The sequence below is a fragment of the Lagenorhynchus albirostris genome, chromosome 6 (genome assembly GCF_949774975.1).
Source record: "Lagenorhynchus albirostris chromosome 6, mLagAlb1.1, whole genome shotgun sequence".
Taxonomy (NCBI): Eukaryota; Metazoa; Chordata; class Mammalia; order Artiodactyla; family Delphinidae; genus Lagenorhynchus; species Lagenorhynchus albirostris.
In genome coordinates, this window is record NC_083100.1 from 6,970,854 (window position 1) to 6,989,714 (window position 18,861).

At 45.3% G+C, this 18,861-nt stretch overlaps 1 protein-coding gene and 1 pseudogene across 2 annotated transcripts in view; one reads left to right on the forward strand and one right to left on the reverse strand.

Moving 5' to 3' along the window:
* The window catches only part of INPP5D (inositol polyphosphate-5-phosphatase D), a 133,653-nt gene that overhangs the window by 46,966 nt on the left and 67,826 nt on the right, over positions 1–18,861 (reverse strand). For both annotated transcript variants that reach the window (XM_060151825.1, XM_060151823.1), the window contains exons 5-9: positions 16,747–16,887; positions 8,295–8,382; positions 3,677–3,757; positions 3,455–3,526; positions 1,819–1,942 (exon numbers count right to left, since the gene is read on the reverse strand). In XM_060151825.1, the coding sequence (XP_060007808.1) occupies positions 1,819–1,942; positions 3,455–3,526; positions 3,677–3,757; positions 8,295–8,382; positions 16,747–16,887 (506 nt within the window). The remainder of the gene's footprint in view (positions 1–1,818; positions 1,943–3,454; positions 3,527–3,676; positions 3,758–8,294; positions 8,383–16,746; positions 16,888–18,861) is intronic.
* On the forward strand, positions 2,242–2,811 carry LOC132521906 (calmodulin-binding transcription activator 1-like; annotated as a pseudogene).

Genomic DNA, 18,861 nt, shown 5'->3' on the forward strand with positions numbered 1-18,861 from the left:
AACCAGAACCTGCCTCCAGAACATTCCATCCCACAAGTCAGGCTTCTAACAGAACCAGAGGAGAGTCCTCTGCTTCCAGACAGCAGGAAAAAGATTTTACATGGTGACCACATGCATACAATTTCTATGTGTGTGTGCATGTGTATGTATAACTACAACACAAGTTTCATGAAAGAATGTTTACCTTTACTCTCTACTTTGACGTTTTCTGGTTTATCCTTCTCTGTTCTTTCTCTTCTCATACTATTTTATTCAGAACAAAAGATACTGATCATGCCTGGAACTGCCAGATAAAATACAGGATGACTGGGATTCCTTTACAGAAAAAGGCGTACCTTTTCACTACAAGTATGTTCCAAGTATTGCACGGGACATACTTATACTAAAGCTTTTTCATTGTTTATCTGAAATTTGAGTTTAACTGGGCATCCTGTATTTTTATTTGCTAATCTGGTATCCCTAATTATATGCTACTAAGCAAATTTTGAGCCCCTGCAGAATAAAAAATACTGTTTACAGACCAGAGGGGCTTTGTCTTCAGGGGTTGGAATACAAACTGCTGTGTGAAATTTGAGGGGAGAGTCCATAGCACTTACCAAGTATCTCAGGGAACCTGTCGGCCAGGTGAGGATAAAATGAGATCAAGTAAGGAAATGCGGCTCAGAAAATATCATGTGACGATACATAGGCTCCCCGCCTTGTACAGATGGAGAAACTGAGGCTTGGAGCTGCCCCCTCCCTGGCAGGCCAGCCTCCGAGGCCAGTGATGCCAGGGGCACATCTGAGCATTTTCCCCCACTCTGCTTGGTTGTTGCCCAAAGCCCTGCTGTCCTCCAGGGGTCCCTCCCCTGGGAGCCTCTCTGTAGCCTTTCTCTTCCCCTGACCTTGGCCACACTGCAGGCTGTCACTTGCCATTCTCACTATCAAGGCTGCCAATTCTAGACTCTGTCTCTAAAACTGCCTCCCCGCCCCCTCCCCAGTTATTCTCCATCCAACCTGTGGCCTTCTTCGGAGCACTCAGTAATAGCTGAAATCATTGTATTGACATATTTATTGGCCACTCAATGCATTGGAATGTAAATTCCACGTGGACAGAGTCTTCGACCATCCTGCTTGCCCTGGATCCCCAGTGCCTGGCCCACAGCAGCTTCTCTATAAGTTTTTGGCGTGTGAACATTTTCCATTTTACTGATGAGTTTGTTTGAGATGCAAAGCCTCAGTTGCCCAGAGTTGGCTCCTATGTGCTAGGTTTTCCTAAGGAGCCTTACACGTAGATCCGTTCACATGAGTCTTATCATCCCCATTTTACAGATGAGGAAACTGAGGCCCAGGAAGGTTAAGTGTCGCATGCAAGGTCACACTGGTGCTAAGTGGCTGAGCTGGGATGTGAATTCAGACAGAGCTCATGACTTTAATGCCATGCTAAACTGTTTCTCTGTCTGTGCTACCCTAGAGATGCAGCCTGATTTGGTCAGCAGGGCCTGAACCAGGCATAATGATGACCACACGCGTCAGTGTGGCTCCTAGCAGGGAAGAGCATGAACACACGTGGAACCGCCACCCTGGGCCAAGTATAAGCTCATTTCCCCAGGGTGGGAGGAAGCAGGTGGAGCGTACAGGGCAGGCCTCAAGGTAGAGGGGACACGAGAGGGGAGCCTTATGACTGGGGGTTCCCACAGGCAGGCTGAGGGTTGGTGGGTACCCCAGCAGAGGGTGGAAGGTGCCTGGCAGGACTTACTCTTCCAGCAGCCTGCTGCTGAGCGGCCACAGTAAGGGCACTAGCAGAATGAGAACTTTACAGACACGAGGGGGCCTTACTTTTCTTGTGGCTGTAGAACTTGTCCTCAGAACCGTCCTTGGACTTCTTAATTATCAGTTTCCCAGATTCAACATCAACTTTGAGCTGCAGTTTCTGAGGAATCCCCAGAGATTCTGACTTTACCTGTGAAAAGGAGGTGGGGGGGAAGGAGGGGAGGGGCAGAGGAGATTTTGGTTATCCCTTCTCTGTGCTTTCACAGTGCCAGTCCGTGATCCCTTGTCGATACGACTGGGCAGCCCTTGGCCATGTGTCCAGCCCTGGTGTCCCTGCCGCACGGGACCACTGGGCTTCTGTTTCTGAGCTTCCCTGCCGCAGAGGGAGTTTCCATGGGCAGCTCGTGAGAGTCCCTGAAACGTGGGAGGAGCCCAGCTTGTCCACCGTGTGCACATCAGCTATTCCGCCAGGTCTGGTGAAGGGAACGGATGAACGACTGGAAGATGGTTTATTCACAGCTGAATGTGGCAACACTCATTAATCTGATGTGTCATCTACTTCCACAAAGGATTTTAGTAACAGATTTATGCTCCTGGGCCTCGTTACAACCAATAAGTGAACATTCACTGATAATAATTAGGAAAAAGACAATTGCCTAGGCATGTTCAGAAGATGGAAATACATCTTAAAATCGAATTGTCATCAGGGCTAGGAAGGATTTGGGGGTGGGCATCCTGTCCTGTTTCTGAATGTGGAACCAGTGCTGCGCAAAAAGAAAAGAAGAAAACAGCGCGCTTGTGGTCCCGGTCGCGCGGAGGAGGATGCGCACGCGGAGGGGAAATGGCTGCTGAAAACAAGCCGGAAGGGCGGTTCCCAAAGTGTATTCCGCGGAGCTCGCGCCTACTGTGTTCTCAACACCGCGCCACCTATAGAAGATGATCATGGGAATAGCAACAGTCATGTAAAAATCTTTTTACCGAAAAACCTGCTTGAATATCTGCCGAAATGTTCAAGTTTACCCAGAGAGGCACCGTTGGAACACTAATGAGAGATCATGATGCAGCCGTCCTTCTGGATTTCTTTTTAATAATGTGTGACCCTTCACCTTTGATCCCCTGACCTGCATTACCTTGGTAACCATTTCAGTTTTTAATTTTTCATTTTTTGATTTTGGTGTACAAGCTGTAACATTTCATCTCTCAAAGTGTCACACGCTGATTTCCTCAAATAGAGATACCCCTTTGAGCGATAAAAAAAAAAAAAAAAAAAAAAACGAAAAGAAACACAAATTTCTGGGCCTGGAGATTCTAACTCAGTCACTTTCGGGGAAGTCACAGGAATCACTTTTTTTCCCCCAGTCCCTCCTTGAGGCACTATTTTCCAGCCAGTTCGGGGAGGCCCTCTGTTTGATGACACTCACTGCCCCCATTTGGAGAAGGAAGAAGTTTTGGCATCTTGGGCCAATGCGAAGCTCCTTCCTTGGGAGCCTCCCCATGGCGAAGGCTCCACAGGTTCATCTGGGCACCCATTCTAAGGTTTAATCATCTTCCCAGGGAGCTGGTTCTGCTGACCGTCAATCTCAGCCCAGCCATTGGGCTCCCTCCTGAGGAAGGACTGGGGGTCCATCAAAAGCCCCCCTTCCCCAGGGACCAGAACCGCCCCCAGCCCCCTCCTGTGAAGCACAAGTCCACAGCCACTTACCTCAAAGGTGACTGGTGGGATGAGGGAACGCCAGTGGGAAGACTCGGGACCCTCATGCAGCAAGGCCTTGACCTGTGGGCAGAAACGCACGGGGCCCTTCAGGCTGGGAGGTGAAGGGAAGGCAGTACAGGTTGGGACAGAGTCACAGGGGTACCTGGGCATTCTCCAAGCGAAGAGGGGGCCATAGAGAAGTCCAGAGAAGCTGCAGGGTCCCCCACATACCTTATCTTCAATAGAAGACAGGAGACTTGTCAGTTGGCTGAGCTTGGCCACCATGTTGATCGGATTGGCCTCACCAGGCACCTGGTACATGAGAGCAAATAAGGACGGGATGCTGAGTGCCAGCCGCTGAGCGCCTTCCATGCTTCATCTTGGTTCGTCTCCCTAACAACCCCACAAGTACGATTATTGTCCCCCTTTGAAGACAAGGAAATCAGGGATATGTACAACCGTCTCAAAATTATGATGACCAAAAAATGCATCTTCCTTTCTTCTTCCCTCTAAACCTGCTTCTTCCCTGGTGCTTCTCAGTTGCTTAAACAAAACCGAGGCCCGTCCTCGATTATAACCTTTCCACCCTCCTACGTGTACTGCATCGGTGCTCCTGGCTCGACTTCCGAAACACGGCCGTCCCCGGCTCGAAACCCCCTGGTCCAGCTGCTTCCCACCACTGAGAGGAAATGATCCAAACTCTTAAAGACTCTGTATGATCCACCCCTCAGCCCCAGCCACGCTCATCCTCACTTCTGATCTGCCCTTGGCTTTGAGCTACACTTTCTGAGGAATCCCTAGAAACATGGATGTCACCTGAGAAGGCCACTTCCTTGTCATTCAGGTCTCAGAGCCACAGAGAGGTCTTCCCTGACCACACGAGCTAAAATCATCTCTACTAGATCACCCTGCTTTGCTTCATACCAATCACCACGATTGTTTATTTGCTCATTGTGTATCTCCCCTGCTAGAATGTAAACACTGTGAGAACTGGGACCGTGAGAAATGTGTCCGGTGCTGTGACATTGGTGCTTGGCCAGTGAAGATGCTCGGTAAAGCTGTTCAATGCATGCCTGAGGCCCAGAGAGCTGAAGTTACCTGTCAGAAGTCACACAGCTAGTAACGGCACAGCAGGCCAGGAAACCATGTCTGCTTGGCACCAAGTCCACGGTCTCAAGCATTTATTCACAGAACAAATACTTACAAAGCACCTATTCTGTGCCAGACACGTTCCCAAGGTGCTGGAGATGTAGAGTTAAAAGGGCACCATCCCCGCCCTCCACTAGGACAAGAACACCAGACTTGACAACCTTGAACACCAAGCAGAGTGGAATGAGGGTTGTCACCGATGAGGAGATGTCCCTTTACCCCACCCCTTCCTGAATAAGTCAGCCAGGTTACACAGGCTTTTTTTTTTTTTTAAATAAGTATTATTATTATTTAAAGATTTATTTTTATTTATTTATTTTGGCTGCACCGGGGTCTTAGTTGCCACACGCAGGATCTTCGTTGCCGCCTGCACACTCTTAGTTGCGGCACGTGGCGTCTAGTTCCCTGACCAGGGATGGAACTCAGGCCCCCTGCATTGGGAACGCGGAGTCTTACCCACTGGACCCCCCAGGGAAGTCCCTACAGAGGCTTTTGACCTCAGTTTCCCAGCAGCCGCTTTAGCTCTCTCCTTCTGCCGTCACCAATCACCGTCACTTCTGACCATCAGCAGTACTGCCGCTACGGCCACCTCCAGCACAGCCATCACCGCCATCATCGTGGCAGTTACTCTCTGTCACAGCTTTCTCTAATTCTTTTTGGTTTGGCCCTTGCTCCTCGACAAAGCTCTCAATCAGTCTTCAGTTATTATTGGTCAGCAGGAGGGCTCAAAAGAGTGGAGCTGAGATGCAGGTAAGAATGGAGCAGGACAGCAGGTGGGAGACTACAGGATCCCTTGTTTTAGGGGTGTTTTTCTCATAAAGAGTTGAAAAGATGGCAGATTCAAACCCCCTCATCCTCCTTCAGACACTGGAGATCGCCTGCTTACTACCCGGCCCATCACCTGGTGGTAGGATGGTGTCTTCCCCACTCTCTCTTCGAATCTATGTCTTTTGGGGCAGGTTTGGTAAAGACGTACAAAGTATAAATGAAGCTACCAACCAAGTGGGAGTTAGTTCTTGGAACAAAAGGTATTAGAAGAACGCTGGAGCTTAGCCTCTACTGCCTCATTAGGCAGAATACATATGACCATGTGATGGGTTCGTATGCTATGCTCAGCGTGTTTAAGATGTATTGACTCTTCTAGTCCTTGGTTTGCAGATGGGGAAACTGAGTCAGAGTGGTGAGTCACTTGTTCAAGGTCACAAAGCTGGTATTGACCTGAGATTTGAATGTAGATCTCGCCCAGTGGGTCTCAGCTGGTACAGATTTTGCCCTCTGGGGTCATTTGACAATGTCTGGAACATTTTGGGTTGTGAAAATTGGGGGATTCTAATGGCATCTAGTGGGTAGAGGCCAGGATGTGTTAACATCGTACAATGCACAGAACAGTCCCACACAGCAAAAGATGATCCGGCCCCCAATGTCACTAGCGTTGAGGTTGAGGGCAAAGTTCACAACTCAGCCTCAATGTGGGCGAATTGGTCTGAGGGCCACCTGTGGGTTTGTAGAAGCTGACCTGGTTACTGCACTTAGCTTTTCACTTGAACTTCGGAGGATGTGGGCTCCAAGGTTAACGACTCTCTGTGCTTACATAGGGCAGACCCAGGGCTCTCCCCAAACTTCGGACCAGCAGTCATTTTGATAATGTTGCATTTTGCACCTCCCAGCAGTTCTCAAATAAATGTCGCGCAGGGGTCCCCATCATATCTTGCCTACCTAACGGAAAGGGCCTAGTGTTGGTAAGAGGCTACCATGGCCAGATGTCTCACCCAAGCAATTTCATTTACTCCCTCATATACCCCTGCAGTGGCAGATATGACAATGCCCATTTCTCAGATACGGCAACTAAGGACGGGGCAGGCGGGAGGGAGGTGAGTTAGATACTGAACTTGGATGTTTTTGATCCAGAGGCCAGTGTTCTTTCCTCTACCTCAGGCAGCCTCGGAACTCCCTCTTCCATTTGTGAATTTCTGGAGGCATCAAGACATTGTCTGCTTTTCTTGACAAGTCAGGGTCTCAGACTGGAGGGTGGCAGCCAGAACCCTTCCTCTAAATCCTGACGCCACCTCCCATCCCATCGCTACTCTGTCCTGCCACCGAATGCAAACACTTTGGCCTCTGCACGCAGGGCATCATGCTGGGGCGTGGCTGTTACCAGCTTTTCTCTCTGGAAGCTTCTCCCTCGTCCAATCCTACTTCAAAGACTTGGGTGTGTGGTCTTGTATTCAAACGATTTAAATTTTAGTGTCTGGTAGGGTCTCTGTTTTGTCTAGATTTGCTTTTACTTTCCCGTAAATTAACCCACCATTCACTTCAAGGAAAGCAAAATTACGTTGTTGTTGTTGTTGTTTTTATCCTGATGAATTTTAAGTTGTACAAATAGAACACAAATTTTCTCAGTAAAAAAAAAAAAACTCCAAAAAACCATTTGGGCAAACCTGAAGTCTCCCCTGACCCAGGCCCCTCTGGCCCAATTCCACCCCCTCCTCGTGAACAGAGTAGCCCTTTGGGTATAAACACTTCTGGTACGATTTCCACGTGTACACTTACATCCTAGTTTATATATTGTTCTACCGTTTGCTTTTTTCACTCAACAGCATGCCTTGGAGTCAGTGCATTCACCTTAGAACAGAATTCTGCATCATACTTTAACCCTTTCTCTCTCTGTTTGTGTTTCCAGCGTTTCTGTTTTTAGAGACAAAGCTGTGATAAACATTTCTGTCAACATCTCTATGCAAACATGTAGACCCTACGGCAGCTGCCTGCAGGTGGAATGGCTTACTTGAAGGACTCCGGGCATTAAACATTTTCATGCAGACGGCTAAAGTGCCTTTCAGGAAAGCCATTTCCACTCTCAGCTGTGAGTCCCTGACCCTCATGTTAGAGCCAAGTCCTGGCTTCACCAATCAAATTTTCCTGTCTGAGAGGCAAGAAGAGGTCTCCCTGCTTTGCAGGTCATTTTCCAGTTACTCATGAGGTGTTCACTAACATCTTTTCCAGGGCATCCCAGCTATTCCCAGTCCCTCTTCAGTAAAACAGGCTTTTAAAATCCTCTTCCCACTTAAAAAATTTGGTTGCTTTTACTTAATCGTGCTTGGAAGGGTTTGCTTTTTAAACATTTTTAAACCCTTGTCCCTTGCAAGTGCTTTCTCTGGAAGTCCTATCTGTGCTTGTTTTTACCTTTGCCGAGGACACCTTCTGTGACACAGACAACTTGGCCTTGGCCCCCTGCCAGGCTGTGAGCACGCATATGTGTGTGCATGTGCGTGTGCGTGTGCGCGTGTGTGCACGTGTGTGTGTGTGTGTGTGTGTGTGTGTCTGGCGGGGGGCCTGCCTTCACCTGCTCTTCCTGGGGCATGAGGTGGGAACAAGCATTTAGGCACCTCATGTTTTTTTCAGTTTCTGATGAGAAATGGTGGGAAAAGGTCCTGCCTTGCCTCCTTATTCAGCACTAATAAGGAGTTCTGCTGGCGGTTGCATAATTTGAAATCTTTATTCCTCAAATCAAAATCCAGCGGGGGCGGGGGGTCAGGGTGCTGAGGCTCCCCGGCCCCCTTATACTCTGGGGGTCCAACAAAGGCGGTGCTTCCTTCTGAGCCCTCGGGACATTGGTTACCTCTTCTCCCCATGCCCCATCTGACCCCCCACCCCTGCCCCACTGGTTTTATCAATCTCATCTGTCCAATCCCAAAGTCTTTACCTGAGGCCGTGGACGCAGGCTGGGGGAGAGCTGCTGGTCAAACAGTCTCTGCAGAGATTCCAGGGTAGGGAGGGTCCGGGTGACTTCGCTGGGGGTAGGGGACAGGGTGAAGGTCAAGGATTAGTGAGGACCCAGTGAGGCATCACACACACAGGCTCCAGCTGGAGATGCTGCGTGGTGGTCACACCCACTCTGGCAAAGGCAGGGATCCTCCCCAGAAGGACAAGCCCGGGCAAAGATCCAGGCCTGCCAGTACTGGTCCATCTCCTGAGAACCCCCACCCCTTCCGTCCTGACCAGGACCAAACTGGAGCCGTGATGCGTAAACCTGATTCACCTTTGTTTAGCCACACTCAACTACGAAGCCTGTAGAAAATTTGAATCTAGAATCACAAAACTACTTAGAACTAATTTAGTCATCCATGGTTCCCAAACTTTAGCGTTTGTAAGAATCACACCCTCATCGAGTGTTAAAAACGCAAATGTCTGGGCCCCAACCTGACTTGGTCTGGAATCTGCATTTTAATTTGGTGCCCCAGGGGCTTCGCGTGCGAGCAGTCTGTGCTTTCTGGTTCACATCTCCTCTGAGCAGCTAAGGTGGATGCCCAGAGAGATCTGTCATTGTCTAGTACGCTGACAATTCTAGTACCAGGGCTTTATTGATCCTTCGTTCCCTTCTCATCTTTTTCTATTTTCCCATTGTTTTGGGCAGGGTGGGCAGACAATTTTGAGTTCTATTTTTCATCTATTATTTCATCAAAAACTTCATGTTTTTACACATTCAACATTCCTAGTGGTTTCAAAATATTCTATCAATTAAATGTACCAAAATCAATTGCTAGATATTTGGGTTATTTTGCGATCTTGGTGATTATAAATAAAGGCTGCTGTGAACAGCTTTGTTCATATAGCTCTTCTTTACTTATTTTCAATTACAGTCTTAAGATAACCAGAGATTATGGCTCTTGATCAATATCATCGTTAAGCCTTTGAGTGACGGTGGCCTTGGCCACTGTTCCAGCCTGCTCATCCTTTGTGCTATCTGAATTCTGTTATTCTCCTCTCTCTCTCTTTTAGTGGGCATAACAGTGCATTTTAATACTGATGAATTGATTTGCATATCTTTAATGTCTAAGTATTTTTCTATCTGGTTGGTTTCTATTGTATTTCTCTTCCTATAAATTGTTCATGTCCATTGTTGGTCTTCTGTTGGGAATTTTGCTGGTATTTTTATACATTGGTATAAACTCCTACTTATTGCTTTGCTTTTTATTTAATCTAGGTGCTGTAAGTTTTTTTTTTTTTCCCCCATTCTGTTGTTTTCACCCTAGGTAGGCTGGATTTCATTATAAAGTGCTTTATAGTTTTTTATTGCTCTATTTTTCACCTTTTCCTTGGAAATTTTTTTGCTTACCTTAGTTAAAAATTTATCAGCATTTACTCGTGAGCAATGAGTAGCTCACTTTAAATTGGTTTCTCACTCTTTTAAAAGTTATGTTATAAACAGGGTTTTGGGGGGTTGTTGTTATATCTTTTTAGTTCCTTACTTCATCTGGAATTAAAAAAAAATATGTGGTGGAAATAAATTCACCTTTTTCCATGTTGCTATTCATTTTCACTCAACTGCACTTACTCTTTTTTCCACAGTTCTTTTGGGCTAGATCATTGCACAAGCTCATCTTAAATATGATAGGATTTACTTTCAGAATTCATATCATTCATTCAATGAAAACTCTGGAGTGCCTCATATGTACTAGGCAATGTCATGTTCATAGATTGACACATCTCACCATTGCAAGGATGGTGTTGTAGCCTACTGGCTTTGATTGGCCATCCTTGGGACGCCTCTGGGGGCCAAGGATGGGGTGGGGGGAGGTAACTGGCCTGGGGAGGGGGAGGGAAGCGCCAGGCAGACAGGGTTCTCAGTTTCTTTCCCACCTCCGACTGTGCTACTCTGTTAACATAGTGGTATTCTGTTTAAACTGTCATTTCATAAAAGAATTCTAGGCCAAAAAAAAAAGAAAGAAATTCTAAAGCACTAATTCAGAACATGCTTTACCATCAAATAGATCTCCCTCATTGTTCTCCTTTTTAAAACTGTTATTTTAAAAACACAAGTACATATCACAAACTGAATCTTTAGGATTTTTCTAAGAATAATGCTGTTATCTCTGTATTTCTAACCTTGGTAAAATTTTGAGAAATCTGGCTCTCAGACGTGTCTGGAGGTGTTGGTTAGGGTCAGAATGACCAAAGACACATAGGGACTTGAGTTGGAAGACTTAAGAACTGGTCTTATCATACAGAAAGGATTTGTCCCGGGAAGTTAGCATCAGCAGGGTCCCTGGGAAGCTTGTCTCAGCTTCAGGTCACCAGCTCAAGGGAAGACGGGGAGCAAAGACAGGGAGGGCTGCAGTCCTCAGGCAGGTCAGACCCCAGACACAGCCCAGAAGGGGCCTAGGCCCCCTGAGGGAGCCCTCCCAGAAGGAGAGGCTCCTCCCACCTTGGTCTCAGAGAGATGGTTAATTTCCCCAAGATTCCCATTCAGTTTCCAGCTAGCACATCCAGTGTCTCCTAACCAGGAACTCCAGACTCAGAAGGAACATTCTGCTACTTTGTTGTTTTCTTAATTTTTTCTTCTCTGATTTTTTGCTTCTTTTTCTCTTTGCTTTAGCAAAAGTTTCTCATACAGTATTAAATAATCAGGTGATGATGGGCATCTCTTTTTCTTTTATTAAAACGTTTAATGGGATGATTTTAATGTTTCCCTGTTAAGAGTAATTGGTTTTACATTGACACATATTGTATTATTAAGGAGGGATACTTCTAGTCCTTTCTAAAAAATGATTTTTAAAAATTAGAAATGACTTTTATCAGGTCTATTAGTACATCTATGCAAATGATTCCCTTATCTCTAATCTCCTGCTAAATTACAGTGTTTTCTTTATATTGACTCACGCTTACAGTGATTTCTTAGATAAAACCTACATTTTTCATATCACTTAAATTATATTTGCTAGAATATTACTGAAATATTATACACTTATATTAATAAATGAAACTGGATATAGTTTATTTCAGGCTATTATCTTGATTAGGTTTTCAGATTTGAATTATACTTTTCTTGAATATTGAATTAGGTTGATTTTTGTCATTCCCGAATAATTTATAAATCATGGTTATTATTCCTTGAAAGTTCAAAGAGGGTATACATGGTAATTTTTACATTTCATATTTCACATAAAATATTTGTTTCATTTAATTATAATTTGAAGGTTTGTAGCCACGTAATTGTACACTGTACTCTTTATTGATTTGGAAATCTTTAATGCAAATTATTAAATCTCCTACATTTCTAATTTTTAAAATTTCCTTAATTGATTTTTTCTTTATTTATTTCTGTTTTTAACTATCTTCCCCCTGCTCTTTTCCTTTCCAGTTGTTGTTATTGTTCATTCGCTTAACAGAGATTTCTTAAAGACTCTGCTTTGTTCACTGCTGTATCTCTAGCCCCTGGAGCAGTGTGAGGCTCGTAGTTGGCACACATTCAATCTTTGTTCACGAATATTGAATACATTACTGTTTCCAGTACTTTGCGTGACCGTGGAAATATCAAGGCAATCGGGGTATGACCCATGATGCCTTCAGGAGACTGAGAGCCTGGATTAAGTCTGTATGTTTGACTTATTGTTCTACGCCTCCCTTTCCATAACAGAGCATTTAAAGCTATGGCTTTTCCTCCAAGTAGTGCTTTGGCTGCATCATCTAGAGTTCTGATATACAGAGGCTTGATTACCCCGGGTTTCCAAACCTATCCCACATAGGCTGTCGTTGTGTCAAGTGTCTTCTTTAATTCAGCGGTGATTGGAGATGATCAAGAAAGGCCAGATGGCTGGGTAGTTGTGGCTAGTTTGTTACTTATTTCTATTTTCATCATACTGTGTTCTGGGAACACAGAAAGAACACTTTTGTTTTGGGTGTATTCATATCCAGCTGCTCAGTAGGCTGCTGGGTTCTTATTTTTAGGATTACCAGCACTCTAAAATTTCTGGAAAAAGATTCTTGGAAATGTTTTGAAGTGAAGCCTTGTGATTAGTACATTTTCACCAATTTTTTAAATCTGCAAAGACTCCTTTGGCTCTTGAATGATATCTAGGTTGAGTTAATCCCAAGGAGAAGTCAGTAGTCTTCTCCTTGGAGATACTGCTTCAGAATTTTTATTATATCATCAAGGAGTATGAATAATATTAAGTATTGTAATTTGTAAAACTAATGGTGCTGTTCCTAGTTATTTACTTTCCGAGCTCATCTTCCCTTGTGGTTTAGAAGATTATAAGAAGAGGTCTTGGTGCTGCTGTTTGGTAGTTCTGTCATTGGGTCTTTAGGAGGCTTCTCAATACCTGGATTTAGCTCCTTTATAAACCTGGAAACATTTTTTTCTTTTATATATTTAGTCATCAATTACACATCATTTTTTCCCCGCTTCTTGGAGAGCCCACCCTACCAGCTATAAGTTGAATCTCTATGTCCTCTTTCCAAAGACTATTGATTTTTAATCACACATTCTTGGCATATGCTTATTTAGTCCTCTCATGTTTTTTCTTTTTTTTTTTTTTTTTTTTTTTTGCGGTACGCGGGCCTCTCACTGTTGTGGCCTCTCACTGTTGTGGCCTCTCCCGTTGTGGAGCACAGGCTCCAGACGTGCAGGCTCAGCGGCCATGGCTCACGGGCCCAGCTGCTCCGTGGCATGTGGGATTTTCCCGGACCGGGGCACGAACCCGTGTCCCCTGCATCGGCAGGCGGACTCTCAACCCCTGCGCCACCAGGGAAGCCCTCTCATGTTTTTTATATATACTTCCCTGACACTCTGCTCTGTTTTGTGATTTGATTTTCAAGTTTGATTTGAAAACTATGGGTTCATTTTATGGCCTCCAATGAAGCAGTTATAATGATGGTATTTTTGTTTTGGTTGGTTGGTTTCTTTATCAAAATCCTTACCCTGCTCTCACTTAATTGATACAATAACCTCTCCGACACTTAGACATTTTATTTTAAACTTCTACTTACAATCCTCCTCATTTCTCCACTTCATGGGGTATCAAGTATTTCCAGACTCTGGAGACTTAATTCTTTATTCTCTTTCTCTGGAAAAGTTTCTGTCTGGTTCTAGATAATCTAACTTAGGGTTACAAATCTTCCTCGAGCCTTTGTGCTGCGGAAGTTCCTCCTTTCAGACACAGGTACTGCCATTGTAATGACATTTTTGCAGAGGAGGCTCTTGCACTGTTTCTCACTCAGTTCTCTGTGACTTTCCCATCCTCACCCTGGCGTTTGTGTTGGGCCAAGTGGTCTGAGTGGAGAAAACTGGCCACCATTGGCACCATCCTCAGCACCCCGTTCCAGTTCCTTCTCCTCCACCCCACCTCTCAACGTCTACCCTGGGCCTCATTTCCCCTCCATCTGCACTCCCCCCTGTGGTGACCTTACCCCACTCATCTCCCAGCTTCAAGTGCCAACGCATGCTGATGACTCCCAGACATATACCCTTACCCCTGACGTTTCCTGGGCTCTAACTTCTAGAACTAAACCCTTGGTTGGTGGCTCAACTCACAGGATGTCTAATAGCGCCTCAAGCCAATGGTAGCTCAGAGAAAGATGCCCCTCCTCCACCCCCTCCTCTTTGACTTTCCCCATCTAAGTAACTGGCATCATCCACCACTCAGCTGCTCGCACCAAAAACCCAAGGGTCACCCTCGATTCGTCTTCCCCCCACCCTACATCCATCTGCCAGCTCCACCATCCACACGTGCCCTGGGTCACACCAGCTCTCAGCACCCACATGCTCCCAAGCCTTCGGTCATCCAGCTAATATCTATCAGCTCTTCCTGTGTGCCAGGCACTGTCGAAACCCAGGACTCAGCAGGATGCAAAGCAGACACAAATCCCTGCCTCCTCTTGCTTCCCTTCTCGTGGGCCACCATCAGGTCACAAATATAGTAGCTCCCAACTGCCTGCTGCTTTGGGTCTGCCTCCTAAGACCCAGTGTCCACTGCCCTGACTCAGATTATGGCACAATCCTGAAAATCTCTACCAGGCCTTGGGAGTCCTGTGTGATGTGGCTCCTGCTAGCGTTGCCAGATAGAACACAGGACACCCAGTTAAATTAGAGTTTCAGATAAACAATGGATAATCTACTAGTGCAAGTATATCCCAATATTGCACGGTATATACTTATGCTAAAAAAGTATTTGCTGTTCATCTAAAGTGCAGACTTAACGGGCCATCCTGTGTTTTTATTTGCTAACTATGACCACCCTACACCTGACTCTTCCCAACCTCCACTCCTAACACTTTCCTTCACTCTTTATGCTCCAGCCTCACAGACTTTTTGTTCCTCGAGGCTGGCCTCATTCCCACCTCAGGACCTTTGTACTTGACATCCCGCTGCCAATAGCTGGATGGCTAGCTCCCTCTTGTCACTGAGGTCCCAGCTCTGCGACTGCCTCAGAGAGGTCTCCTTGACCCCCAAAGGACACTAGCACCCTCCCACCCAACGTCTCTCTAGCACTTTTCCCTATTTTATTTTGTCATGATGTTTACTAAAATTATCTTGTTTATTTACAGACTTAATCTACCGCTATACTTCCTCACTAAGACATCAGCTCCAACAAGGTCTAAAGAGCAGGGACTTTGTGCACTGTGTTTATTGCTGCATCCCAGCTCCCAGAATAGAGCTCAGGGCGGGCTCTCCATACATATTTGTTAAGTGAGTGAATGAATGAAGAGCTGTTCCAATCAAAGCAGTCTGAAATCTACTAGTTTATAGTTAGTTTCATGGAACAACATCTGCAGGGTTTGCAGGGGGATGGGAAACATAATTTTTTCCTAAGATTTTCTAAAAGTCCATCCCTAACCGCGTCTTCAAGCCTGACTATCACTTTGCCTATGAAGTGAAGACAAACAAATGTTGGGGGGCATTTAGAACATCACGCGGTCTCTCTACTTCTAACTCGAAGTTAACTGTTCGGTAACTAAAGGCCTGTGGAAAACTAGAGAACTAGCTATGTTGAGGAAGCTGCTGTCACCATAAGGATGAGGTGACCCAGATTCTAGGAAAGTCCAGGTAGCAAAGCAGTGTTGGGGAAATGTGCTGAGTGTACTGGGTGAAACTTGTGGAGAGACTTAAAGCTATATCTCCTCTGGACAAGGAAGCAGCAAAGAACAGGATTTCCACTGGAGCAGAAATAAAAGCTCGCTACCAGTCATGATGAAATTGTGTTTCTTGAAAAGGAAGTGCCGTGTGTGTGTGTTTTTCCCAGTGATGAATGATTTATAACAACAGCATCACATGGAGCAATAACTCTCTGTGGAAATCTTTAAAAATGATGACTCTGGGTCCAATTGGCTGAAACTGCGTCAGTCGAAAGCCAATTCCTTGAAAGTAAACCTGACTGGCCAATTTGATGAGGGCTCAATTTGTCAAAGAAATTATTCGTTAACTTTACCAAATGTACGGATTGTGCTTTTTAAGAGCCTTTAGAAGGAAAGTTCAATTTGATTACTGCTGATGAAAGATTCTTGTTTGCACAGAAACTAAGCTAAGATAGATATGGCGCCAGAGAAACTGACAAAAGAATTTTGAAACTGCTGTGTATGTAATAAAACACAGAACAGTATAGGCTGATAAAACCTCACCCACATGAAATGCTATTTTTCCAACCAAAATGTTGACCTTTCATTTGCCATGGGATTGTTTGGGGTCCCTGTGATTTCTTTCAGATGCTTTTAAATGTGATTTTCTATTTTTTCAAGCATTTAAAAAATTCTTTTGTCAATTCTTCAGAGAGTGTATCAGCTTTAAGTTTGCACTTTTAACAATTAAAATGTAATTAAACTTAATTTTAATGGTAATGAAATTAAAGCACATAATGAAATTAAAACACTAAAAGAAACTGGAATTTTTACCAATTGGTCCTTCAGTGAATTCAATAGCAGAACACTCAAGTTTTGGTGAATTGGCTCACTTTAAAAACCTGCCGTCACTGGCAATCTTGAGCCATCACCACCCACGTAGAAAACAGGCTGATTTTCATTGATCTCCTCTTGGTGCCCTTACGTGCTTATCAAATGTGCCGGCTGCAGCAAGAAAGACGAATGGCAGCAGAAGCCGTAGCCTCTGGATCCTTAGCAAGTGTGGAAGGGCGGGCGGTGTACTCCCGCCCACCCCTTCCCATAGCAACTGGCCTCGAATTAGCTTTCGTTTAAAAAAAAAAGCCAACAACCACCAAGTTCAAATGCCATGAAAACAAAACCTCCAACAACCAGATTTCTAAGCCCCCACCAACAGCCCAATTACCCGGAGCTGGACACCGGGGCTAAGAGCAGGGGTCACCCTAATGAGCTAGTTCTCTCACCCACTGTCCCCCTTCTCCCATCCTCACGGCAGCCATTACCCATAGAGCTCCTTGCAGAGGAGCGCGGTCAGTTTCTTGAGATGAGGCAGACTGCAGGAGCCCGACTTCACAAAATCAGAGTCCAGGGTGAGCTGAGTGCTTAAATAATCTTGGATAGCTTTCAGATGCTCTTCTGGAAGCCTGAAAAAAAAAAAAAAAGGAGAGATAAGAACATGCTTCTTCGGTTCCTAAACGATAGACACCAGCAATAACAGGCAGAAGAAGAAATCTGAATTCTCAGAGTCTCCAGCTGAGACACCGGCCCCAGGAGAGCATTCGCACACCTGGACAGGCTCCCTGGGTCTTACTGAAGGGGTGGAGATCAGGTCAGACAAGAGTAAAGGGCCCCAAGGGAGGCTGCCTCCAAACCCACCCACTGCTTTGATTGGAACAGCTCTTCAATCCATTCATTCATTCATTCACTCACTTAACAAATATGTATGGAGAGCCCGCCCTGAGCTCTATTCTGGGAGCTGGGATGCAGCAATAACACAGTGCACAAAGTCCCTGCCCTTTAGACCTTGTTGGAGCTGATGTCTTAGTAAGGAAGTATAGCGGTAGATTAAGTCTGTAAACAAACAAGATAATTTTAGTAAACATCATGACAAAATAAAATAGGGAAAAGTGCTAGAGAGACGTTGGGTGGGAGGGTGCTAGTGTCCTTTGGGGGTCAAGGAGACCTCTCTGAGGCAGTCGCAGAGCTGGGACCTCAGTGACAAGAGGGAGCTAGCCATCCAGCTATTGGCAGCGGGATGTCAAGTACAAAGGTCCTGAGGTGGGAATGAGGCCAGCCTCGAGGAACAAAAAATCTGTGAGGCTGGAGCATAAAGAGTGAAGGAAAGTGTTAGGAGTGGAGATTGGGAATAATGAACATTAATATATAATAATGAACATTATAGGTGGAAGGAAGTGATACCAGCTGGGGATGGGAAATGTTTATCCTTTGAAAAGGAGACAGAACAGCTTTGAAAATGTACAGAGGACTTGTTTTCCTGCTTCATCAATTCCTAAAGATGGGATCTGAGGGCTGAGGGATGCTCTAGTCCAGAGATGGCAAATGGCTACAGCTCACAGGCCAACTCCAAGTTCACAGCCAAGGGCCACCTGGAACTCTGTGTCAGGGAGGTTCCCAGTCATCCGAGGCCCCGAGGGGAAGTCTCTGTGCTGAGTGATGGGGCTGGGGGTATGGTATTGGCAGCCTAGGTGCCGGGCCTTTGCACCCCCAGCCCTTGCTCCTGGTCTGTTCTAGTCCCTCTCAATTACGGATGAAGCACATGGGCCCGAGGCAGGACCTGCCCTCGCCTCGCACAGGATGACCCAGCAGAGGCAGAGCCCGGGCCGCGTCGCGCCAGGGCTGCCCCCGAGGCTGATCGCACCTCTACATTCTATCACCCAGCAGCATTTTTTCCTGGATAACTTTTGAGCTTTTGTTCCTATAATAATGAACATTATAATTACAGCAAGTATGTCCTGAGCGTAACATACCAGTCACTCTGCTTAGCCCTTTATACTCTTTGTTCTCCTCTAATCCACAAATCAACGTTATGAGCCAGATATTACTATTATTCCTGTTTTACAAACAAGGAAACGGAGGCTCAAGGATGTTGATTTACGTGTGTGAAGAAATTCATACAAGCCTCAAATAGCTTTGCTGCAGCCTTGCGATCAAGTTGAAGCTAGAGGTCACAGGGTACTTTCTTCTCTAGGATCCTTGAAAGAATGAAAGGCTGTTGCTCTTGAACAGCAACAGCTGTTCAGTGAAAGACCGAAAAGACATAGATTAGCCATTTTGACTGATTTAGCCTGAGAAGTCAGCAACTATTTACGTACCAGTTGTCATAATATTTAAGTTTAATCTATACTTATTCTGAGTCTTGACACCATAAAAAAATCCAGTTTCTGCCTCAGTCTGTTTTGCTGAAAAGGAAAAATCTCTCCTACAGCATGAAGATATGTACTTTAACAGTTCTCGTGCCTATTGGCTTTAACTTTGAGACCATCAGTACTTGCTTTAGGAAGCGATATTTGTTAAAATGTTTGTTGTAGAAAAGTGTTGACATAAAGACGTTAAACTCTGTTTATCAGAGAAGATTGATGTTACTCAGCAGTCTTTTC